At 34.3% G+C, this 26,525-nt stretch overlaps 2 protein-coding genes across 6 annotated transcripts in view; one reads left to right on the top strand and one right to left on the bottom strand.

The window, feature by feature from the left end:
- The window catches only part of Lerp (lysosomal enzyme receptor protein), a 54,444-nt gene that overhangs the window by 5,898 nt on the left and 22,021 nt on the right, over positions 1–26,525 (top strand). The gene's annotated exons all lie outside the window — the stretch shown is intronic.
- Positions 681–24,615, bottom strand: Tl (toll like receptor). 2 transcript variants are annotated; one of them, XM_033469409.2, is made up of 6 exons: positions 24,318–24,615; positions 9,153–9,366; positions 4,156–5,153; positions 3,495–3,813; positions 2,834–3,427; positions 681–2,569 (listed from the first exon to the last, which is right to left on the bottom strand). In XM_033469409.2, exons 2-6 carry the CDS (start codon positions 9,336–9,338, stop codon positions 1,439–1,441), a joined length of 3,228 nt encoding a protein of 1,075 aa, XP_033325300.2. In that variant the 5' UTR covers positions 9,339–9,366; positions 24,318–24,615; the 3' UTR covers positions 681–1,438. The 2 variants fall into 2 exon arrangements, with proteins under 2 accessions (XP_033325300.2, XP_076384543.1); XM_076528428.1 differs by having other exon boundaries at positions 9,153–9,363.

The following is a 26,525-nucleotide window of genomic DNA, read 5'->3' as shown; positions in this document are numbered from 1 at the left end:
ATTTTCTTTGGCTGAAAAGAAAAAATATTCGAAATATATCTTTCGTACTTGTACTCGTATAATTATTTATTATTACTCGTATTCGTGAGGATATCGTTTATCATTGTCAAGGAGATCACAAATTGGAAGTCACTTTTATTTTTTTCCAAAAAGTGGAGCAAACATAAATCAACTCATATTTTTGTTATAATATTTTAATGCGGCATTTATTTACTTTTGTTACGCAACGTTGCAGTAGTAGTATTTTTATTTCTGCATATAATATACACCGCCCAAGTTTTTAGAAAAAATTGACCATGCTACATGGTTACTTACGGTAACTAAAACATTAAGTACATTTGTAGTAATTAGCCTGCAGATTTTATGCATTTTCACAAAAACTGACTGGGTTAAAAACGAAATCGTAGAAACACCAAAAGAATTTAAGAACATTTGCATGGAACATACACCTTATTAACATTATTAACAAAGGAAAGACCCTTCCATCTGACTTACATTCCTGACAAGTAACTTAAACATTTTTTATTTTGCATGAAAATCCGCAGTCTAGTAATGACTTTCACAATATTTCACAAAATATCCGTGAATATTTATTTGTCAGGTACTTCTGTTTAATATTAATTTTATAATAAATTAATCTTGAGAGTAAAATACAACAAAGTCAAATTTAATGCCAAATAAACAGTTTACAATGAGATTCTTTATTCAGTTTCTTGGCTAATGTAATTACAATATGTTGCGATAATATAATATAACTAAATTACACTGTTAAAAAGAATATACTCATATATATAAAATTGAACATTAAATTTACAAGCGCATAGCAATGAAACATTTTCCTGAGTAGTATGAAATTGTTTAACTTCTAGTGATTCTATTATGCGTTCTATCTATTCTAAAAATTTATTTAAATGATCCTAACTCGAATGAATATAAAATTAAAAAAAATACGTGTTTACAACGGTCTGGCTTCCTTATATCTAAATACCTCCAATTTTTACGTATTACTTGTCTTCATTGTACATTTATATGTATTATTTATTAACTAATTAGATAACTTCTGAAAACATGCAGAAAATGAGTTGTTCCATAAAATAAATATAACAAGAAATATTTAGCATTTCATGACATACCAATCAATAAGTATTAGTGAAAGATATATACCCATTCACTCACTCATTCAAAAAATGTATAATATAATTTCGAGACTGAAATTACTTTAATAACTTGAAGCTGATATCTCGAAACAATTGTGTCACTAAGTTGTTGCTGTACTGATTGAATTAAATAGTATAATAAAATCCTAATCAAATTTTATTATTTCTAAGTATTGAAATTCATAAAATAGTACTTATTGTAAGATAATATACAAGATTTGAACAAGTTCAGTCTCGAAGGTTTGTATCAGTCCTTATGTAATATACATATTTGTCTTATATTATACCATGGTACATTGTACCGTGTTAATTAAATTATTCTTCATCAATTGTTCAGGCGAGATGACAACTGTGACATTACTATTCGATACATTTTGTTTTTCCAAGCTTTCCCTTTGAACTTCGTTTACGTTGTCACATTCGAATATTTTAATAGTGTCTGCTGGAGGAGTACTTGCCGCAGGTGGCGTTATCGAGTCACTATTTGGATAAATGAGTTCCTTTTTGTCACCATTAATTTGTATAGTTGGTTGATGTTTTTCAAAAATTTTATTCCTAATCCTGCTCTTTGTCAATTCTGGCGGATGCGGTAGCGCGTATCGCAATTTATCCCAGAACCAAGGATCGCCCCACTTTACGTAGGTGTTCATGCTCAAATAGGTTTTAAGTTCTGAATCCAAATTATCGATAGCACCAATCTCACCATATAGGATTAGAATAACTCTCGCTCGGCCTTCACTGAGGGCCTGTCTGTGGGCGGCTCTGAATTCCATTCGTCCCCAAACACTTTCTAAAAAGTTCGGTGACAATACGACTATGGTTCTCCTCGAATCATCGACGGAACGAGCTATTTGATTTGGTATCCATTCTCCCGCTAACCAGTCCCGGAAATGTAAACACAGTTTGAACGGTCTGGAACCACTTTCCAACTTGGTCACTAATTCGTTCACAACAAACTCTTCATCTTTATGCGAATAACTTATGAAAGCATCGTATAATTTATCCTTGTCTAATTCGTCCTCGGTTACTAACCACAAGCAGAATTGATGCGCGTATAGCCAAACTTTAATCTGATTTTGATATCGGTAGTACAGTGCTGCTAACACACCAATTAACATTCCAGTAACTGCTACTGTTAAACAGATTCCTATAATGATGGCGGTTTCAGCAGGACAAAAGTCGGTAGCTGTCATTTTTAGCATTGGAATGGTCGTATCTCTGCATTTAATCAGCGAAGATAATGAAATTTTAGTAACTTCCGTTTGAATGAAATTTAGAACATCTCTAGCATCGCAGTCGCATGCCCACGGGTTTCCATAAAGCGTAATATTCTGCAACTTTGTAGAATTGCTCATGAATTGTAAGACATCAGAGTTCAATCTGCTAATATTGTTGTAATGTAGCTCTAAAACCTGAAACATTTTAATATAATATACTGAATAGAATGACTTCAAAATTTAAATATAAGATAAAAAAACATTAGTATTTTTTAATATGTATTTTGATACTTGATCACCAATATTATCAGTATTAATGACACGTGTAGTACCGTCAGTATTATTAATCATGTAGATGTACTAATAGCATTACAGTATTATTTTGATCACAAGTCATTTAATACATTTATATTTATACTTTATAATGCAGAATACGAAATTTAAAAATTATAAACTCACCTCAAGATCGGATGATAATATATCCAAGGGTACACTCGAGATACTTGTATTTGACAGAAGCAGCTTCGATATTGTTGCATTGCTTAGGCCAAGGCCTGTTAGGGGTAACAGTTGAGTTAATTTATTACCCTCAAAATTTAATTCAAGTTTGTGACGTGGTAGAAATTGAATGTTGCGCGGGATGCTTGTTAAGTTCCTGTAGGAGCAATCAATTAAGAAAGCTCTCAAGTATGGTTTTGCCCAACACGAGCAACTTGTTGGACATGGGTTCGTTACTTCACATTTCAAGGTTTCAGATTTTAGATGCGATACAGATATATTCATTGACCATTTTGGACTTTGGCATATTAAATTTCCTGGTATAATATGAAAATAGTTTTGAACATAGGGGTGCATTTTTCCTTCCAAATAACGAAGTAAATCGTACAAATCACAATCACAAGCTATTGGATTGTCCTCCACTTGTATCACTACAGGACGTGCGATTCTTTGAGTACTTGCTATCTTTTCAAGACTGTGTAAGTAGATGTGGGTTATATTGTTATACCTCAGATCAACATTAATCTCATTTGATGTGAATTGCAGATCTTCACTCTGAAATATTGCATATAGAATTTCAAACTTATAGCACATTGTAGACATAATTAATGTGTATACTCACCGAAATATAAGGTATCCGATTGTATTTCAAATCCAATATTTTCAATTTTAAGCTGGTTATAGTCCAATCACCAAATATCTCAGAAATATTATTATTATCGAGGTATAATTCTTCTAGAGAGAAGCAATGATGAAACGGTGATTTGTTCCCATATTCGTCATGGTACGCATTCAAAGAATTATTGAACGTGAGCAAATTGTTGGAAAAACTGGCAATTTTTAGCGATTCCAAAGATTTGAAGCTTGTGTCTTCGATTACTTGTAAATGATTTTGTGACATGTTCAATACGATCAGTGATACCAAATCTTTAAATAAGTGCCTGTAATGATTTGAATAGTCTGTTAGGAAAACATGCTAAGCACGTAACCATGCATCTAACAACGGACATCGATTGTAATGAAATTTTGTACTGATGTAGATTGTAGCTGTACATTTTCATGTTTAGGAGATAAATAACTATCGTTTTGAAAACGATAAAAAAAACAATGAATAACGATGTCCTGAAAACTAATGGACTTAAAGAGAACGTTATAACACAAAAATGAATCATATTTTTGTAAAGAATAGAGAGTGTGTGTGTGTCAAATTTGATTACAATCGGTAACTTAGAATTGGATATGTTCGTAGCAATTGAAATAACACTAGGCTGCTAATATTTTACCTGGATATTGAAACAATATGATTTTTTGATAAGTCAATCTTGGTTAAAGACTTTGTATCTGCGAAAATTTCATCAGGCAGCGATGTCAATTCATTGAAGTTGAGATTTAGCGTCGACAAATTGCACAGTCCTTTGAATATATCCTTTGGAAGGGACGCAAGATAATTTCCCTCCAAATTGATTTTGATTATTGAGGTGGAACCTCGAAACAAATCTTCCGGCACCGTAATTAAACCGTTGCTTCTGAGCTGTACCGACGTTAGTTTTGTTAGATTCGCAAACAGCCCTCTGGGAAAAGTTGTCATATTTCTTTTATTCCCATACATATTCACGGTCTTTAATTTTTTGTTCTGTTGGAATAGACCCTCCGGCAACAACGAAAAGTTGTTTGCGGATAAATTCAAAACCTCAAGATTACTAAGATTATGAAGAACACCTTCGTGCAAAGTGGTCAAATCGTTTGTGTTGATATCCAAGGACTGCAGAGAAGTCAACTTGTCGAACGTGCCAGGCTCGATCTTCGTCAATCTGTTTTGCCATAAGTTGAGCAACGTCAGTTTCGTCAATTTATCGAATACACCTGGTTCTATACTGCTTATTCTATTCTGAGCTAACTCGAGCACCGTCAGATTGACAGAGTTTTGGAACAAGTCCGACCGTAGGTGGACATTGCTTGCTCGCAAGTCGAGCCACGTGAGCTCGGGCATGTCTGTGAATAAATCGTTGCTGAGGTCGCTGAAATTGTTCGATGACAGGATCAACCGTTGCAATTTTGGGAATCCCGCGAGGTGTTTCTTGGTCAGGTACATGCTCTTGTCAGCGTAAGATTGGAATGCTAGAGTCTCCACATCCTGCGCGCCAATTTCGTGCGCGATATCTGCTAGGCTCTTGTTCGTAGGCAATTTACACATTTGGAAGAACACAGAATCCACTTTTCGGGTAGGAAACAATTTCGGCACACGGAAGTCCGACCATTTCGCCGAGTTTAAACACTGTATCTGAAACAGTATTTTTTAATGAGGATGGCCAGTCATGTACAAGATGCATGTAAATATAATTTGCTATTTTAATTTGTTAATGCATTTGAAGAAATTTATGAAATTAGAATACATTTTTTACCCATTTACCCGCTAATATTGGTGTAATATGAGAAAAATCAACCAAGAATACAGGGTGTCCTAAAATTATGGTACTTCCAGGAGCGAAAAATGCCGCTGCATAATGCTTGCTTTCCGATTGGCTCGTGTTTTTCATTAATAAACTCGTAAACAAAGCCTCATAAAACATTTTCGCTAAGGAAAAAATTTCTTCAAATGACCTCACGAACCCCACATTTCCCAGAAGTGCCATAATTTTGAGACACCCTATATTTTACTGACAAGAAAAACACACACCGAAAGATATCTGTGGATCTTGCGAAGAGAAGTTATTTCCGATTTTTAATAAAAAAAAATTGTCAATTCTTCTAACATTATCTATACTATAAAGGGGACATATCTAATAGGCATAATATGGCAATTGAGCTTGGAAAAAGATATTTTTTTGTGGATAATAGGGAAGCTTGAGACTTCCTAAATACTTAAACTTAAATTCTCCTAAAATTTAAAAACAATGCTAGCAAAACTTTCTCCACAGCTCATACTCCGTAACTGAACATTGTAAATACAAATAAGATGGTCAATTTCATTTTGACGCATTTCGATTTCAACGCATATTATGCCGTTCGATAGTTGACCGGAAGGGTAGTTGCAGGGTAAATTAGATCACGCGTTTTTTCGTCAACTTTCCCCCTTCGGCGACTTCTTAAAATTTTGTAAAAAAATCTGGCCTATTTTTAATTACAAACCGAATGTTGGGGAATATTTTCATCAGTTTTTTCGGTTGCAAGCCGTGATTACAAGAAATAAAAATTAAATTTAAAAAATCAGAAAATTACAGATTTCTCGAAAACAAAAATTGTCGCCTTCGACATATTAATTTTATCGAAGGATATTATCAAAAGCAGTATTGTCAATTTTTTGTCTGATTGTTTGTAGTAATGTGGAGTAATGTCGCACAAAATAAAAATTGAGCTGTCAACGATTTTTCCATGAAAAACTGAGTTATACTTGAATTTGTCCACTTAATCTGTATATTTATTATGTAATGTTAAACGTTTCTGCGTTGAAATATAAGTAGCACCTTTAATATAAAATATTTTTGAAACCTCAAAAATGTACTTTTGAAATCGTATTGAGATTTTACATAGAATGGTTTTTCTTAGCCAGCTATCGAAAAATACTGCTCAATGAGAAGCGAGCTCGCCTAACGCTAGGCGACCGAGCCAATCAGCTGAACTGTGCTTCCTCCACTCGGCTCAGTCGCCTAGCACTAGGCGAGCTCGCCTCTCATTGGTCACTGTTTTTCGTTGATAACCCGTAAACACGAAGCCGCGGATTACATTTTCACTAAAGAAAAAGTTACTTCAAATGACCTCAGGAACCTCGCATTTTCCGCTTATACAATAATTTGGGACACTCTGTATATATGTATGATCTATATTCCTCAATATGAAACAAAAAAAAATTTACTACAGGAAATTAAAATCGTTACATTATGTAACTATACTACCATTGTTTGAATTATTAATTGTTTTTTTTTACCTTGGAATTGGTTATAATCACACGTTGTGTTACGTCGTATATTACATAAAGTAGGAAGTTCTTGCTCGTAATACTACAGAAAATAAAGAAATCAATGAATCTTATGATCGAAATTTAATTCCGGTAAATTATTTGAAATTTATTGAGATCTTATGGACAGGTTAAAAACATTTCTAAATGTTTAAATTATTAAAGACACAAAAGATCAGCGTAACGGAATAAAGCAAACATAATTTTGTATTGTGCAGAAATTATTGGAAATCCGAGGAACGAATTGTTCGCTGGATTGATCAGAGCAATTTTTACAAGGTCTTCTTTGCCTAAGTATTGCAAATAAGATGTGTGTTTAACCTTAAGAACAGCACATATGTAAATATGCAAACTGCAAATATATATTACAGAATAAAATGAAATTAATAGGTGATGTTTCTTCCTCGGTTTGCTAACTTATTTTATCAAAAATTAATAACATAAAGTGATATAAGAATTTATAACTAATAATAGGGGAATTATCCTTAGTGACTCGTGGTAGAAACTGCTACGGATAGAAAGAAATTTAAAAAAAACTTGAAATAAAAGGAATATATTTTTCATTTAAATCAACCACGACCTCGTCATTACCGTAAAGACAGTCTCGCATCAAATTTGTACTTAGAAAATCATCCTCTTTAATAGAAACAAGCAAAAGAAATTGCTATTTGTCACTTATTCTTTGCATAAAATTAAATTATTAAAATTTAAGGTACAAATAATACAATACCTGGTAAAAAGTATTTGATCACCTTTTAAAACACGATAACTTTTTTCGAACAAGTCTATGTGACTTGAATATTTTTTTAATTATGAAGGGACTAGTTTACGGTACAATGACCAGCACACTTTTGATTAAATTTTGCTATTACATAAAATGACAACAGAAGACAAAAACACATGTTTTTTTAACTTTTTTATCTAAACCTGGAACGAAAATTTAAGAAATGTATTTTGTACATCTCGATAACTTATATGCAAACTGAAAATTTCATTGAAATCGGTTGATGCATTGTCAAGCTACAAAATTACTCGCTTTTGGTATAAATTCACAAAAAACTGCGATTTTCACAATCTTCAATTGCTTGCAGTTCATAACAACGTCAACCAATTTCTATAACATTTTCGGTATGCATATAAGTCATTTAAGGCCTACAAAACGCATTTTGTAAATTATCACCCTAGGTTCAAATAAAAAAATTAAAGAATAAGTATTTCTTTTTTTTGTCTCATTCCAATTAATAGCAAAATTAAAAAGTATTTTAGTAATTGCACTGCAAAATAGTACCTTTAACATTTTTAAAAAAATTCAAGTGGTGTTTTGAAAAAGTTATTGCCTTTCAAAAGGTGAACGAGTACTTTTTGTCAGGGGTTGTAGTACCCAACGCAAGATGGTCTCAAAATAAGTCACGCATGCTACAAGTATATCTAATTATCCAAACATTCAGAAATATGTATATACGCAAGTTCTATAATCCAATCCTTAGCAACTACAATTAAATTCAATTCTTTACTTGTCAGTTGGTAAATTGGGAAGAAATTTGTATTTTCACCAAATGTAGTTCATACGATACTGATAATGGAACCACTTTATTTCTGCTAAAATATATTCTAAGAGTGAAGGCCCCTTTCCAAAGAAATTTTTACATTTTATTAACCATGCCCAATGGCACGAAATCTTTGACGTTTCAATTTTTGCTACACATATACAGCGTGTCCCACGAACTCTGTTCACTTAAATATCTCGGCTGCTTCAAATGTTACTTAGAGGAGATATAGAAGTCAACATTGTTTCTTTAAATGAAATGTCCAGTTTTTTATGTTGGATTTTGAGAGATTGATGTATTCTGAGTATAAAAGTATAGTAAGGTATCCTAAAACCCACCGCGTTTCTGAGGTATTCCAAGAATAAGACGTGTAAGACACGCTATGTATACTACACCTTCTAATTTAACTTTTCATCCACCACTTTTATATTTTCTTAAATATTCGTGACAATATAAGGCATCGCAGGAACTATTACGTATCCGTGTTGTTTCCAATTTTCGTAAGTTTCTAATTACCAATCTTCCCTTGTGTGAATTTTAAATGACGCTTGAGATTTGAAGTTTACATTTTTTGAGAATAAACCTTTACGTTATTTTTCAATTATTTAATAAAATAACAGCGATCGCAAACAATTTATTAGACGAAAATTTATCACGCCTCTTCATTCAGTTGCGTTATCGTTACGATAACTTCTTTTTAGAATTTTCCTTTTGTCTTCTCGCAGATTCGACTCCGTAGATCCTCCTCGCAGAGTATTGTTGAGTCGTGCATGCTCACCTCAATAGAATTGCTGATAGGTATAACGTTTATGACGATGTATGAATCGTTTATTGTAAGGCAGCGTACTTCGGTGCCGCCTTTGGTATTCTGATTGCAGTTGCAATAGTGCTGAGGGCATTGAACATCGTCACCATTGCTCGTGACAATGACAATCGACAAGATAATCCACCATAGATGTCTCATTTTACGAATCCTAGCCCGTACTGTCCTGCTGAAAAATAAAATTTACACGAATTAATGAAGTTCCCGTGTTTAATTATGGTGATTTGCACGAGTTGATAGGATTACGAAAATCGGGAATAGCGGTGTATAGTTGTACATAGTTCGTACTTCATGATAACGTATTTATTGTGGCTTCTGTTCGTTCGATCTCATCGAAGTAAATTTCATTTTACTGGTATGATGATATTATTAATTAAATATTAATATATATATATATATATATATATATATATATATATATATAATATATATAATATATTATTAATATAATATTATTATAATGTAAATAAAGAGGCAAATGAAAGTACAAATTAAGATGTGGAATACTATGTATGTATTTCTATGCGTCATAGGAGGGTCCTCTTTCAAGTGTCACTCGATAGCATTCCCGAATATCGACGGTCAACAACCAATCGTAGCGTCGACGACACGAACGCCTTGTTTACATTTCTTGCCAATTCTCGGGAAACCGATTACGCACAGAAGCGTGATCATGTCCCATGCGTTATGTGAGATGTACCATCACAGAGTGAGAGCATTGAATAATATTTATTTGAAAGAGAGGGGTGGGAATCAGTTTTACGACATTTTCAAGTAACTACTACTTCAAAGACGAGGTACAGAATTGAAATTGGTTTGGGTTTGAGCAAATATATCTGCTATGATAGGAAATCATTTTTAAGAATGAACAAAGAATTGCTTCGTCCACTTATAGCAGAAAAATGCAATAGTATCGAGAAAACGGCGAAACTTCCGAAAACTGGTCGCACTTCGTTTTACATAAAAGCAATGTTTACCGGTAGGATTTTTCGCGACACGAAACTTAAGGCCTAAAATTGTGCAAAGAACGTTTTTATCATTTTAATGTCGCTCCTTGTAATTTTGAAAAATCCAAAGCCGTGACTTTGCTGAAATTCTGAAAACAGATTCTTTTTTTTAAATATAAAAACAGTGTTTGACGACTTAACCTAGACCTAACTCAATTGCAAGAGAATCACCAAAAATTCTTCTCGCATACGTTTTTATCTAAAGTGTATCTGTTTTCAGAATTTCAGCGAAATCAAAGAAAGCGAACTTTTCCAAATTACAGGGAGTGACACTAGAATAATGAAAAGATTTTTCGCAAAATTTTGGTCGCGGAAAATCTTTCTGGCGAACATTGTTTTCATGTTAAACTGAAGCTATTTGCAAAATTTCAGTCAAATCGTGTGTGGTCCGCTTTCGGAAGTACAGCCTAGAAAAGAGCAAACGCCATAATCTCTAAAAAAAAAAAAATGTTCCTTCACGTTTTGTCTTAACTATGTTCTAGCTTTGAATGCAGAACAGTAGTATGATGTGTTAAAAATTTAGTTATAGTTCGCGATGGCGGTTAAATTACATGTTAATCGTTACGAAAGTTTAAAAGGCTAATCAAATATTTAAAAGGTCAGATTTAATGTGAACGAGCTACAGTATTAGAGCAAATAATACTGTATTTGATACATTCGATATGATTCGATAGATCATTGTAACGGATTTTTTTAAAAATTCATTCATTACGGTCTTTAATATATTTTTGTAAAAAACTTAACATTTGTGATTAATATACATATAGAATAGTTCACGCAACTTGCACATATCCTGCAACTTCCAAAATATGCGGTGGACAAAAAAATGTTGAATACAAAAGTTGCATGGTTTAAAGAGGTACAACGTAGTGTTTTTATTTTTTTTATAGGTGGTGGTATTTTCGAAGATTTGAAAGTCCACTTTCTTTCCTTAAATGAAATACTATATTTTTAATATCAGAATATGAAAGAATATCGAATTCTGTATAAATAAGTGTTAATTAATTTCCCTTTATTTTTTGGAAATTTTCTTCACTTTCCGCTGACCTGGAGAAGTCTCTGATAAGGTTGAATCTCAAACTATATTACTGTTCCGTCTTGCAACGGAATTTTCCAGCTGTGCCCGCCCGACTTTCTCCGGGACGGACTACCTTTCTTCAATCCCTAAAAAACAGTTTATTTACGGGGAACCTTCGGTGCAGCGTGGCAAATTGACGGTCCTTCAATTTCGTAGAGCCTTCGCCTGCAGTTTCTAAATTTCTAATTCCTTCGAGCCGTCTCTTTTCCGGCAATAAAGTAATTTCTGCAATTTCGGATAACGCACACTTCATCGGCAACATTTCCTTAATTTATGACAGGGTCGCCAGCACGCATCCCTTCGGTCGCCTTTTCCGGGATTTCTTGCTACCTGTGACACTGGGTACGACCGGGACTCCTAAGGTCCCTTTCCACCTCGCGATCAACCAATGATCTTCAACTTTTCTCTCGGCGAGAAACATATAAAAACGAGAACTCTTGACCACCTCGTCCAGTCATTTTTTACTCCTGCGTAACCTCGTTCATATCGTTCAACATCGCTCGTCACTCTAGTCTACGTCTCATTCAGTCTATCAATTCACGAACTATTAAGTAAAACAGTTGTTCATTTTTAAGTAAACGGACAACGATATCGTCCTATTCCGTCGCGCAGCGTAGTCGGCCTTACAACCCGATAGATAGTTAATATTGCGGAATAACGATATCAGGTGCTCACACGACGCACCTCAACAATTACAATATAATAATATTAATAATATTGTATATTAATATTACATATTACAATATTAATAATATTGTATATTAATATTACATATTACAATATTAATAATATTGTATATTAATATTACATATTACAATATTAATAATATTGTATATTAATATTACATATTACAATATTAATACGTATATTAATATTACATATTACAATAATATTGTATATTATATACATATATAATATTGTATTGGCTGTCTTTTTGAATTACACAGCATTTTCTCCCAATAGTTCGGACATGAGGGGAACATATGAGGGGAACATATTTCTACAAAATGAAGTCCCCATAACAATTCCTAACAAACGAACAACACACAGTTGCTCCTTACACACTACATCCTTCTACAATAAAACATGTGTATAATCCTTTTATGTTAGGAGAGTTGCTTTTAAAATACATATTATTATTATCATGGTCACGAACATGATTGTTGAGTAGAACTATTGAGAGAGAGAGAGAGAGTACTGTAATAATATATTTTCTGATGAAATGGATTACTCACACAATACTATTGATTCATAATATGATCGTCATTTTAAACATCTGGATCGTCGTCGAAATTTTATGTTGTCATTTTGGCTTTCTTCCGTCAATTATGCTATAATTTCTCTTCTAACTGATTACGGCTCTCCTACTTGAAGCTGGTTCTTGCACAATCTTTGACAATTTTTGAAAGAATGACGACTGTTTGCTGGCGTGTCATCGTAAGTCTTTCTTGTATTTCAGTGCTTGAAATTGTACAGCAACTTCGGGAACAGGGTTTGAGGCGAAACCTTCTATCGGAATCTTTCAGTGTACAGGATGCCCCAAAAATGTCTCGTAATCCGGAAAACTAAGTTTTTGATTGGATGTAAACTAGATTAAAAGTATAGCCGTAAGAGCTCATAGTTGCGAAGGCTTTTATAAAATTTTCTACAGGGTGGGAAAACATGTTTAAAGGAACACATTATACAAAAGCAGACGTTCCATTTCAAAAAGTCACGCTAAATCTTAACGTGACTTTGACCCTCCTATTTAAGGTCAAATGGATACGACAATTAAATATAAGTTTTTAAATCTCAACACTTTTTTGTCTTAACACAGTTTTTTCCAAAGTACTTTCTTGCTGGGATAATTGACTGTTTCAGGACTTGACTTTTGAAGTTGTCCTGTACAGGCTGTTCCATAATTACGTGAACACCCGGGAAGGGATGATTCCTGAGGTCATTTGAAGTAACTTTTCTCTTAGCGAAAATTATGAGTTATTAACAAAAAAAAAACACTGGCCAATGGGAGACGAGCACAGCTGGCGCAAAGCGGCCGAGCCAGCGTGAGGTCGAAGCCCAGTTAAGCTGATTGACTCGAGCGCTAGGCTAGCTCGCCTCTCATTGGTCAGCATTTTTCGTTAATAACTCGTAAACAAAGCCGCGGATTGCATTTTTGCTAAGGAAAAAGTTACTTCAAATGACCTCAGGAATCATCCTCTTCTGGGTGTTAACATAATTATGGAACACCCTGTATATTGTACAGACTAAAGCGTTATCTGCGCATTGATAAAATTGTACGATCGCACTCCCCTTCACAACAAATATCATTTATAGATCATGTGTGGTGTGGTGTGGTGTGCGTGTGTTTGTGTGCGATCTTATAATCTTTCAAAATAGCTTTCAATAGCTTGTTAATTAAATGAATCAACAGTCTATGAATTTCGAATATCTACACGTTATCGGGAACCGCTATACTATTAGTTAATCTATCTTAGGAAACAATCTGTAGCTTATTTTTGTTCAAGTACCTACACAGGTGTCGAAAATAGGTGTACTATTCACTGATTTATCTCAGTAAACGTTCTGCGTCTTATTTTTATCTACTTTAATATCAACTTTGATCCTCTTGCTTACTGTAAATTATAATAAGAAATGTGTAAATCTTGCGCATTATTACTTTTAAAGAGATTTCGTGTTGTTTTTAATAAAATGACAATGCGCCCTTTACCCCTAACTATTGAGGCCGTGTTCAATGCCATATACAGTAAATTCTCTCCAATTGTCCCTCAGCTTGTAAACAAAAATGGAAAAATTTAAAAATATTCCCTATAGAGCTTGTCATCCAAAAGACGAATCTGGAAGCAGAATTGCTCTATCACCCTCAGTTTTTGGAAAACATGAATTTTTATAAAATGGCACTTTTTGCGTGAAAAGAGGTACAAGACGTACAAACTAAATACATTAAAAAGATTAGACTTCCTTTAAAAAATAGAGGAGAGTTTACCGAACATATCAGTGTACTCAATTTTTAATTCATCTTATTTCAAGTAGTTGTAAATATCCATCAAAGTTCAAAAAGAGTTGTAGCGCGCATTTTGCACGTTATATTTTCATAATTTTAGTTCTTTTTATAAATTTTTTCCTAAAAATTTAATTTTTAGAAAAGTTCTTCGTCTGACACTACTTTACTACACAGCATCAGATTTTATGGACATTTCTGAAAAAGGAAACCGTCCAATAACCGCATCAGGACGATGTTCGATTCAGAGAAATCGGGAAAATATCAAACGTCGACGCATGCACGATGTGTTGCCGCCATGAGGCCATCGCTCGACAGTGCCGTAGCTACGCGGAATCGAACCTTACGTTACCGTCACCATGAGCCCTTAATATTTTTTTATATATGGTGTTTCATTTTTTCATAGGTTTCTTCATAAAGCATCTTTCCAATTGTCATACTTATTGCTATTTTTGAATAATTTCGATATTTATAGAACCAATACGAATTTCTTGTCTGTACGAAACTGTTAAAAGATGATTTTGTTAAATTTTTCTACAAAAGAAGTGGAATATTTCACAAATATCCAGCAATAAAATTATTAAATAAGTATTATCAAATGAAATCTAAATAGACTGCGTTGTTTTCAAATCCATTTAATAAGTTCCAAATATTGTCGTATTTAAGATCATGATGTAATTATATAAAAATAATAATTAAAACTTCGACAATTCATGAATAGTAATTATGATTGCCTTTTAACAATTTAATATTAACAAGAGATTTGCATTTAAATACTACTCATACATTTGATATTAAAATTTTTGAAACCTAATAACAACTGTAACGATGAGAAACATACTTTATATCCTTCAAAATGCACTTGTTACACTTTTTCGGTAGAAAAATGAAAAGAATTATGCACAATTGTTGTCACCAGCTTCATGTGTATCGACAAGAGATTCGTATTCGTGCATTAAATATTGAAATTGTTCTAAAGTAGCAATAAGTGTAATAATGTAAAAGGTGCATTGTAAAAAGATCTATGAAAAGATTAGGACCCCGTGGGACGGTACATACTGTGAGTTTCGGTTCCGCGTAGCTACGGCACTGCCGAGTTGAGGTAAGCGAGCGATGGTCGCGTGGCAGCAAGGCATATCGTCCACGCGACACTGGTTGTTACTTTCTCAATTCGTTTGAACATTATGGAACATTAACAAAATGGAACATTATTCTGTGACAACTATTGGACGGTCTCCTCTTCAAAAATGTCCATAGAATCTGCGAATACGAATAAATTTTTCCTTTATCGTTATATTTGCCCAATAAAACCAGAAAATGTTCTATTGCGACATTTGCTTACATTATAATAAATAATGTAAAATATTGAAAGTGATCAAGTTGCTTCGTCACTCTGCATTTAGTAATGCAGTCCTTTGTTTCGCACGGCACGAATTTACATAAAAAGCTGCCTATTATTATAGTAGCTGTCCTATTATTATACAATACAGGGGACACCTAAAATACTAATAATAGTTAAATACCTGAAAATTTCATTCACGCGAAAACATAAGAATAGGAAATACAGTAATGTCTCTCTAATTGACGCTCAGATTGTCCACAAAAATGGATAATTTAGGAAGAGGAGATATGATTATTCGAGCCTTGCAGTTTGTTTTTACAATTACGAATTGTCAACAATTATAAAAACAAGCTGCAAGGCTCGAATAATCGTAGCTCCTCTTCCCAAATTGTCCATTTTTGTGCACAACTTGAGCGTCAGTTAGGGAAAGATTATTATATGCATGTGTTATACGACAGTACGTCAAGAGAGTATATGCTTATCACGTATCGAATTCTGTACGCAATACTGTTCTACGCGACGTAGATCCGGGCTAATGACCTTTACACGCATGTTTGCTCAAGACGAAATGAGCATTCTGATGAGAATGAGAACATACATGCTTTCACGTAGGTCGAACGTGAAATGGAAACAATAAAAACTGTTTGATTGTCAATCGAAAATGGTTATGCCAATTTTCTGTTTCGATAACCGGTGCACACTTTTTAGCGATTTTCGTATATTAAACATAAATACGAAAATCGTTCCTCTCACATTTTTCCTTCAGTTTTAACATTTACATGTCCATTTTTGCTTATAACATTGTCAAAAGTTGAACACGTTTAAAGGCGGAGAGACGATATCAGTGCCACAATTTTCTTAGACGTTTTTCAATTCATTACAAAAATTAAAAATGTAAGACAAAATGACCTGAGAGGCAATGAATAGAGGACTCGAGTATTAAAATTCAATTCCGAATTTTCCGTAATTAATTGTATAATTAATAAATTGGTTGTCCTCCATTCTCACACATTACTGTGCAAGCGTCAGATAGAAGTTTTATGTACTTGAAAATTACTTATAGCAGAGATAGGATGTTCAAAAATTGTGTGCGGATTTAACAAAGTAAAACAATTTTTAGTAGACAAAATTATATCTACTAGTAGGGATCATTTAACACTTCTGATTGCCTTCATATGGTGGAAAATATTGTATGATTATGGCGGCTACCTCCAGACCTGCCAGCAGATGGCTCCTCTTCCCGCAAGTATATACAAACTTTGTCCTTCATACCGACATCCCAACGGCTAAGGCAAAGACCCGCTAGGATAGCCTTACTGATGAGTCCTCTGTCGGGTCCCGGACGAAACGCCTTCCCCTCTCCTTGTCTCCCAAACATCGTCACATTCACCACCGCCAATTTTCCATAAAAGTATTATTTTCCATAATGTAACATATATTTCATGTTCTTTGTTGCTAACGATATAGTAAACATCTTAGGTAATTTAGTTAACTTAAAGCTTATGCATACTTGGATGAAATGTCATAGTAAAATGTATCTATCATTCCGAACCATAACATTATTGTTAAAAGTTCAGAAAAACTTCAGATTCTTTTGACACTATTTTTTTAAATTTTTTATTTGACACTATTTCGTTTTAATTTTTTATTTGACACTATTTTTATTTTTTTTCACTTTGACGCGCACTTACTGTCGACGTTTACGTTTTATGGTGGATACGGACTTTCGGAGACAAACGAAAATTTTAAACATTATTTAATCGCAGTTAGTTTAATCGCGAAGTGCTTTCATGGGATTGAATAACATTTACTGTAATTTACAAATCATTGTACTAATTCATAGCAAAACTATTTATTATCTTTCTAGCTGAGAAATGTTAAGATAATTTTGAAGACAAATGTCGATGCACAAATTCCTAATTGCTTGAACCTTTAACTGATATAAAATCTAGAGTATATATGTATACTGAAAATCTATTAATAGATGTTAGATCAGAAGCTGATATAAATGTCACTTTCGTCGGAAATAGCATTCTTCGTGTAAAAATACTTAACATCTCTTCGAACTTACAATACGCTTTCTATCGTGTCACGATTTATGTTTACTAGAGTCAAAGACTTTGCACGAACTTTCTTCAAAGATTCCAAAATATACAGGAATATTTTAATGATTTACTACGATAATTACCAGGGATCACTATTTCATATGTATCTAGTAATAAGTAATCGCGTTAAGAGACGTATGCAATTTGTTAGAGAAATATGAAGAATATTCACCCATTTAGTTGTAAATTCACTTCATGCACGGAAATGTGTGCAAGAGGATAGTGCATTGATCTCGTACAATTTATGAGGAACTGCACAGCTGACGTGTATCCGACGGTGACGAAAAGAAGGATGTCTCCGGGCAGGCAATTTCAACGTTTACTTTCACTGCATTATCACTAAACACTGATCACTTATCAATAATATTTATGGACGAACTTTCCTAGGTTAACATGTATGGCCCTGAAAGGAGCCGATTGTTTTATGGGATGCGTTCGAAGTTCTTATTGTTAAGAAACACATACCGCGTTGACGGGACGAACTGTAGAAGACTAGCACGATGGCCGAGAATGTTCGCGTTCGATGGGAAACAGTTGAAACTCACTCGTAGGAAAACGAAACAATGTCGGCTATCGAGTCAGTCTTCTGCAGTTCGTCCCCGTCAACGCGGTACATACGTGTCGTTAACAGTGAGAACTTCGAACGCGTCGCATAAAACGATCGGCTCCTTTCAGGACCATACATATTAACCAAGGAAAGTTTGTCCATAAATATTATTGATAAGTGATCAGTGTTTAGTGATAATGCAGTGAAAGTGAACGTTGAAATTACCTGCCCGGAAACATCCTTCTTTTCGTCACCGTCCGATACACGTCAGCTGTGCAGTTCCTCATAAATTGTACGAGATCAATGCACTATCCTCTTGCACACATTTCCGTGCATGAAGTGGATTTACAACTAAATGGGTGAATATTCTTCATATTTCTCTAACAAAAAAATCGCATACATCTCTTAACGCGATTACTTATTATTAAATTAGTTTTGCGAATCGTTCGTTGAATTATGTTCTGACACGGAATTATTTAAATTAAATAACATACTTTGTTAATCTTCACTGTACACCTTGCTTAAAAATTTCATATGTTACACACGAGGTGTCATGCACACAAGAAAATTAAAACGGCCGTCACGATTAATTACTTATTATTTCGGATTCGAAAAATTAGTAAATATTCTTCAGACATTCTGAAACAAGGATGAATAGCGTCTTTCTTAAAATTATCACTGTCACGTAACAAAATAAATTTCGGAAGTTCACGCACCGTGACTTGTTCATTGATTCGAACGCTGTACGGAGCACCCCTTCTTCTATCGCGCTCTATGATCGAAGCACGTTTCACTCGATCGATCGACCACGTTGTAATTCGCGCCCTCGCCTCTCATTGGTCAGTGTTTTTCGTTAATAACTCGTAAACAAAGCCGCGGATTGCATTTCCGCAAAGGAAAAAGTTACTTCAAATGACCTCAGCTACCCCTCATTTCGGCTATTAAAAGAATTATGTAATATCCTGTATATCTATTATGGACAAGTAAAACTTGCCGGACTATCTTAAACGTCGACGCATATATCATTAAGACGCTTTATCATGCTTTTATGTGGAAAATGTACACGGGGGTGGACTCATACTTGTCCAATTAGGCAACTTGCCCTTGGGCGGTGCCCCTTTTTGGCGAGGCGACCACTGCCTACTATAAATTTCATGGGGGTAGAAGACGGCCCACTATTGACCAGCCCCCTAGACGGTTAGAAAATGGCCGCTGGGCATAGTTTTTCTCTGCGACTCGGGGGGGCTCGGGGACGGACGCGACCAGGTATGGCTGCTGTGACTTGGCTCTCTACATATAGTTGTTACTTTGATACTCGAGGGCTGTGGCACTGGAGACGCACGTGTTCGCTAACTGCGTGCAAGCCGTTGGGAACCTGAAATAATTTCTTTCGGCTGATTTTGGTTCCTCGTAATAAAGCAAATCACTTAAACTATTGCTATAAGCTGCTGATTGTTCCGGAGCCAATAGCATCTTAAACGGATCAGTGGTAGGATTATGCAGAGATAAGTATGTAATCGCAAAACGATTGATTTCGCTTTCTCGTTGAATTGGAAACAGATTTTTTATAATGTGTACACGTTGGTGGGGTGATACTTCGGGTACGGGTTACCTCCTGTTATCTGCAGACTATTAGGTGTAAGCCACTCGACGATTTTGAAGATGTAGCCGAGATAGATACCTTGAGTACACACCGATGAAGCACTTGATCTTATCACTTTTATTCGAGTTCGATCTAACCGTACACGTTTGACGAAACATCACCGTCATCATCTTTTCGGGATTTTGTCATTGATTACTAATGATTTCTGTTTATAACATTGACCACCGATTACCCGACAACCTCAAAAACTTCAAATTACGGTGACTCACTTAGTCAACTACATGTTCGTATTTTTTTTTTTAAACTTTCACAACCGTGGTTTGCAATCGAAAAATTGGAGAAACTTCTCTAACGATGTTTTATTCTTCTCGAACACTTGTGTGAAATTACATAGGGTAGAAAGAATTTTCGATTTTTATCTGTAACCACGCATACAGATAAGATATGCACGGGCTTTTTGCCCCAAATACTTTGCCAGATTGCTTGAAACATTAAATAGAGCATTGAACAAATTGATTTCTATATCTGGAGGAGAAATGATACTATCGCCTATAATAAAATACGGAGCACTTTACAATTATTTATGAACGTAATTCACTGACACGGCACTTTTATCATCAGAATAAATTAAGTGTCTAAGAACTGTTAGCATGATTATTTAAATATTTGATATGAACAACTTTTTTCATTAATAACAAAGACAAACGTAATGATAAAGCTTAACACGCGTGTTAGCGGCAACACAATTTTAGGAAGTAAGAGAGTTCGGAAAAGATGACGGAAACTAGGGTCTTTTACAGTTTTACGATATGGTCTGAGGTGCACGTGGCCTCAAGAGTGAGGAAATCTAAACAGATCCCGAAGGATCTAGCCACGGAGTGGGAACATGCTTCTATATACGTAGCCGCACAAATGTATTTGTAGTAGACGTCTTCTTAATTGTAATTTCCTAAAAATGGTTGCGAAATCGTTAATTAATTCACATAATTCTCAATTGAAGTAGCATTACTTTTGGTTGAAATTATAATAGTTAGTTACGGTAACAACAACATTTGCGTGCATTTCTATAGGGTAATATGAAGTATAAAGATAGCATCTTATTTTCTATTTGTAAAAAAAGGTACAAATGAGTTGATAAAGATTTTCGATATCAAATAAATTCAATAGCAAGAGCAGAGGACTTAGTAGTATTAAGCAATAAGCAGTAACATGTAAGTTTTTATGCACGATTCGATGCACCTCGATTTCTGAATAAAAATGTATTAAGTTAATGCTTTAACTTAAAGTAATATGTATTACTCTAATACATTTTGATTCAGAATTTTGAGGTGCATCGAATCGTGCATAAAAACTATTAAAAACAATAAAGATGACTGTCATATATGCTTCAAGCATACACTCATAAACAAAATATAGTAGATTCTCTCCAATTGTCCCACAGCTTATAAAGAAAAATGGTCAATTTGGTAAGAGAAGATGCAATTATAACTTATTATTATTTATAGTTCTTGAGAATCGGTGACGAGAGAATTTGTGTAGCTGTACTTGATTACATAATAGTTTTTGAAGTAACGATTAGTTCTGAAGATAATCGCATGTAGCGATTAAAATGGGACACTCTGTGCAGAATCGGAATCAACGTTCCTGAAATCATTTTGATGTCTCTGCGGTATTTGGAATGAGGAACTGGATTTGTGTGAAAGAAAAAATGTTTCGAAAAGTTTTTTTTTCCTAGTTGTGCAGAATTCCCCGACATGAAAAGCATTATCAAACTGTAGATAATTCTGTATCAAATTTTGTCGTAGATGATATAATCAGTAGATATTTGACTAGTTAGTTATTATGACAAAAACTAAGTTATTTTGATATCTCCGTTGTATTTATGATATTTTGGAACGATAAATTTTTGATATTTCGTAATATTTTTTATATTATTAATTTTTTTATACTATTAATTGCACGTGCTACAGGTACGTTAGCACTGCATTTTCACGTGCATAGGTAGAGGCAACGTCAATTGAGAGAAACCAAGGACGTTCGACGTTCTCTTTTAAGCGCGCTGTCATGAAACCTGTTGCTGCTTGCTTACATCCTTGTGTGAAAAGAGAAAAATTTAATTCTGAGAGCAAACGTCACTGTGATTTCAGAACTCGCAAAAAAATATTAAAAATAATTTGCATTCGTTTCTTCTTTGGAAATAAATATTTAAATATCAATAAATATCATACGTCTAGTTTTGATAGAATTATTATAGCAACAGTACAGCAAAATTATAATGATGAAACCAATTGTACTCTTATTTTTATGATAGTAAGGTGAAGCAGTGAACCACCTGCACAATAAATTATTCTTAAAATTTGTTTTGTAAAGGATTTACAATAACTGTTTCGGTACATTTTCTAATGTGTAATTTAATTAATTAATTTTCGTTAATTAACTCCTTAGTATTTCTTGTGCACATATGGTTTCCGAATTTACTATTATTTATTGCTAAAAATTATCACGTCGTAACTACAATAATGCTAATATGTTTTAATTAAATTTATTTATCCTATTCTGTCCAACAAATCGGTAAGTATGGTATATATTCTCGTGATCAATTATTTACGGGGATACGATTGTAACTGTGCAGTTACGAAAAGTACTTGGAGATATTTTCCTTACGCTCATTGATTTTCCCCATTCGACTCATAACATCTTGACTAGGTTTTGTAACAGAGTGGGTAAAACACACGCGCGTAATTATATAGCATGAAATTCCGCGGACACTACAAGTTCGTGTTTAAAGACAGTGTCTAAAAAATGCTAACCAGAAAATGTAAATTACAGAGATATTATCCAACCATGTCAGAGATACGGCAATTAATCGATAAACAAAGAATGTTCGGTACATGTAATCTTGAATTTCCCATTTTGACACCTGCACTGTAGTAACTTGTGTACATATTATATTTATATTAAACTACATTTAGTAAAAACGGGTAAAACGAATTTGTGGCATTAAGCTATACATTAAATCAATTTAGTGACTTCCCGATTTTTTGGAAAAGAAGTGAAATTCGCAAATTATTAATAATTTTGGACAATTTCATTATAAATTATATTATCTACGATATACCCCGAGCCCTATATTCTCTACAGAGAAGATACCTTCTTCACCATTTTACCCTGTATATGCATTGCTTCCCGGCGTCACATAGAAAATTAAAACACGCGATGGTCGTATGCTACACATGCCGCTACAGATGTATAGATTTATCGCGATTTAGTAGCAACAAACTTGAAAACTAAAACCGAGAGGCAATTATTTTTCAGATAAAAGTTGTTCCAAATATCGTACTCTACAACATTATTCAAAGTTAACGGAATCGGTCCACGCGTTCTGCAGTTTTTTCTAAATTATGTTTTTTTTGTCGAAGCATTAATAAAAGCACATTACTTTTCGAAGCTTCCCAGATTTATATTTATTTTTAATGATAATAGCTAGAGAAAAATAAACCCATTTAGGGCAAAATCACTGAACATCAATTTATTACATAAACTAAACTAACGGCCCATATGTTGCGCGTCCAATCTTTGTTGCTCAATAATAGAACAATATTTATATTCCCTGTCCCAAATTTATCGTTCTCCTTTTATTAATATTACTTTCGCAAATTAGCTCTTAAAAACAATTTGCCTAGCTGAAACAGACGAAAATAGGTACTGGGTTATTCCATACATACTAACAAGTGAAATCTCTTGCTGATTGTGCAAAACACATACGTACGACACTATGTGTACACATGTACATGTGTACATATTACGATTACTTATCTTTCATGATTTATTCGCATGGCACGAGTATATCACGCTTCGAAACGTTTGTTTGCGCGTAATGTTTACCATCTGCCAAAGAAAAATGAACTGCGATATGACTTTCCCCGATCATTTCTGTTGCCGCTTCCAAACTAGTCGCGCCAATTTCGATGGTGTGAAATATACGAAGCTATCGTGATAAAGCGTGTAAACTAAAGGTTAACAGTTTCCCGGAAAACACATGACGGGTAACTTAAACATGTCCTTCTTAGAATAACAAGCCACCGAGAAGCCTACGTAACCTCAAAATCAATTCGCACGTCGGGTCGATTCAAACATTGATCGTAATCTGACTGCACAGAGTTCTCATTCTCTTGTCATCAATTAACAGATTCCTATAAACGCAGAACAAGTTCACGCGATAATCATTTGCATAAAACCACGCTTTTTACGTAAATCAATAATTATCTTCATTCGCGGTCTGTACCCCGAGCCAGTACCGAGAACGGAAAAATTTGATTGTTCGTGCATCGATCAATGTGGGAGGATCGATTTCGTTGACAAGGACACGGTGGCCAGGTCGCGCGGATAACGCACGAAGAAATAACTGGAAATAACGGACCCTAGAAGAGTTTCACTTACCAAGGTTTAACGCAGACCAATCACGTTCATCTGTCGTCACTCTTCTCTTTTGCTTTTGTTTGTTCGCCCGATGAAATCACTGATCACGTAAACACATCGTCCATTGTTTCACTGTCGCGTTTCGTTCGTTCGGTCGCGAGGTATGTTTGATATCGAGTCCGATTCTGAACCGTGCAAATGCCACGAACAGGATAAAGTCAAGAATTTGAATCTTGCGACTCGACCGGATTGAGATTCATAAACTACACACTATAGCACGGCCCGACTCAAACTGACGGTGCGATCGTGCGATGGTACCTTGCCTGGCGCGCTCGGTCCTCTGCGAGTTCCCCACTTCGTCCGATCGAGCCGGACCACGTGACCACCGATCCAATCAGTGAATGCACAAGACAGCGCCTCTACACCGGCCCAAGTCGTACGCACAACACACGCCTGTCATTTTCTCGTTCGGGGCACGTGGTAGGGGAAGCCCCCTGATACGTACAGTGCAACACATACATATGCACTTGTATACACAGAAGTTGATTTAGGCTTTTGCCGCCCTAGGCTAACATATTTTTGTTGTCCCGTAAAAAGGAGTAAGCATTTAAAATATTATAGATTTAGCGTTCTTATGGAAGTATATATTATTTGTTATTTCATTCCTTTTTTGCGTCATAACAAGGTTAGTCCACCAAATGATTAGTCCAATTGTAACATGATATGATACATATATATGAAAAGTTACTATTTTTTGTTCAATTCGTAATGATCAGTTGTAAAACTACTTAAGCTCGTACGTTTTTACTATCTATAGAATTAAAGCCGAGTTTTTTTCAAAAACCGCATCCCTTAAAAACTGCTACCCTAGGTTATAACCTACTTAGCCCATACCTAAATCCGACATACATTAATATAATACGTTATCAATATCAGATATACATTAGTATACGCATATACACACGGTTTCATTCAGTGATCGAAACAACTGACAATCAGATCTGAGCGAATTTTGTTTGAAATAAAAATAAAAAATAACTATTTGAAATCATTTATTTTTGGCTGTTATTTGAAAATAGAAATTATGTCGATTCATTTGAGACAAAACGATTTTTAAATAATAAATTCTTTCATTATTTCATTATTTCAAATTGGCCAAAAGCAATAATGCTGAAAATAATAATGAACAAGAAGAAATAATCCACAAAATAATAATCAACGAGAATATTTTATTTTACGAAATTTTTACGACAATTTCTTTCAAGCAATGCTTCCTGTACAAAGAAATAATCCGCAAAATAATAATCAACAAAAAGATTCTATTTTATGAAATCTTCATAACAATTTGTTTAAAGCAAAAGGGTGTAAACCAGTCCCAAACATTAAACTAAATTTTCGTGATCATTTCAAATAATTATAAAATAAAATAATATGTGAAATAATATTTCAAATGTTATTTCAGATGGGATCACAGGCATCAAAATAACTATGAAATAAAATAGCATGTTATTTGAAATGATATTTCTAATGATGTCATTTGACATGTGCCCAGGTCTGCTTACAATTAGGGAACGTTGAACGCATTATAGCCAGAGACTTGTCCCGAAATGTAAAACATCGGTGTTATATCGGTATTTTTTGGTTATATCTTCGTAATGCTTATACAGTGAGCAACGACAATATTCGGATGCTTTTTAATACTGTAACGGCGCACATTTTTCATAAGAATATAAATTTATGCTTAGGATCATCTATAATTTTATTTATCAAATTTGTTTGACATACCTTTTATGGTACTCCTAGACGCATTGCTTTTTCTATAAACCTTAATGAAACATGTGAAAGTTTTAATTAAAAACTGGGAAAGTCTAAAGTAAAAAGAATTCGTACACTGTATTTTCTATTTTTGACAAATTGTCGCTATTTGAACTGTTATAAATTCGCAAAAGCATGTTGTATTACAATACAGCTGGCCTCATTTTGAAGCGTGAAGCTTCTACTTACACTACGCATCGTCGTCCATTTTCTGGAAAATGTTACTATAATGCTCTAAATAATGGGGAAATTTGTTCACTACTGATCCTAGCATGGATTTGAAGATCAAATTATCCACCTTACAAGGATCCCTTAAAAATTTTAATCAATTAGACGCTAGAACTTGTTATTGTTTCCCATTCGGGAAAGCGAAAAAACATCAGTGACCATCAAATGTGACCGGGGCACATTCGA

The sequence above is a fragment of the Megalopta genalis genome, chromosome 1 (genome assembly GCF_051020955.1).
Source record: "Megalopta genalis isolate 19385.01 chromosome 1, iyMegGena1_principal, whole genome shotgun sequence".
Lineage (NCBI taxonomy): Eukaryota > Metazoa > Arthropoda > Insecta > Hymenoptera > Halictidae > Megalopta > Megalopta genalis.
The sequence above is the reverse complement of the archived record's forward strand: the minus strand, read 5'-3'. Positions and strand labels throughout refer to the sequence as shown.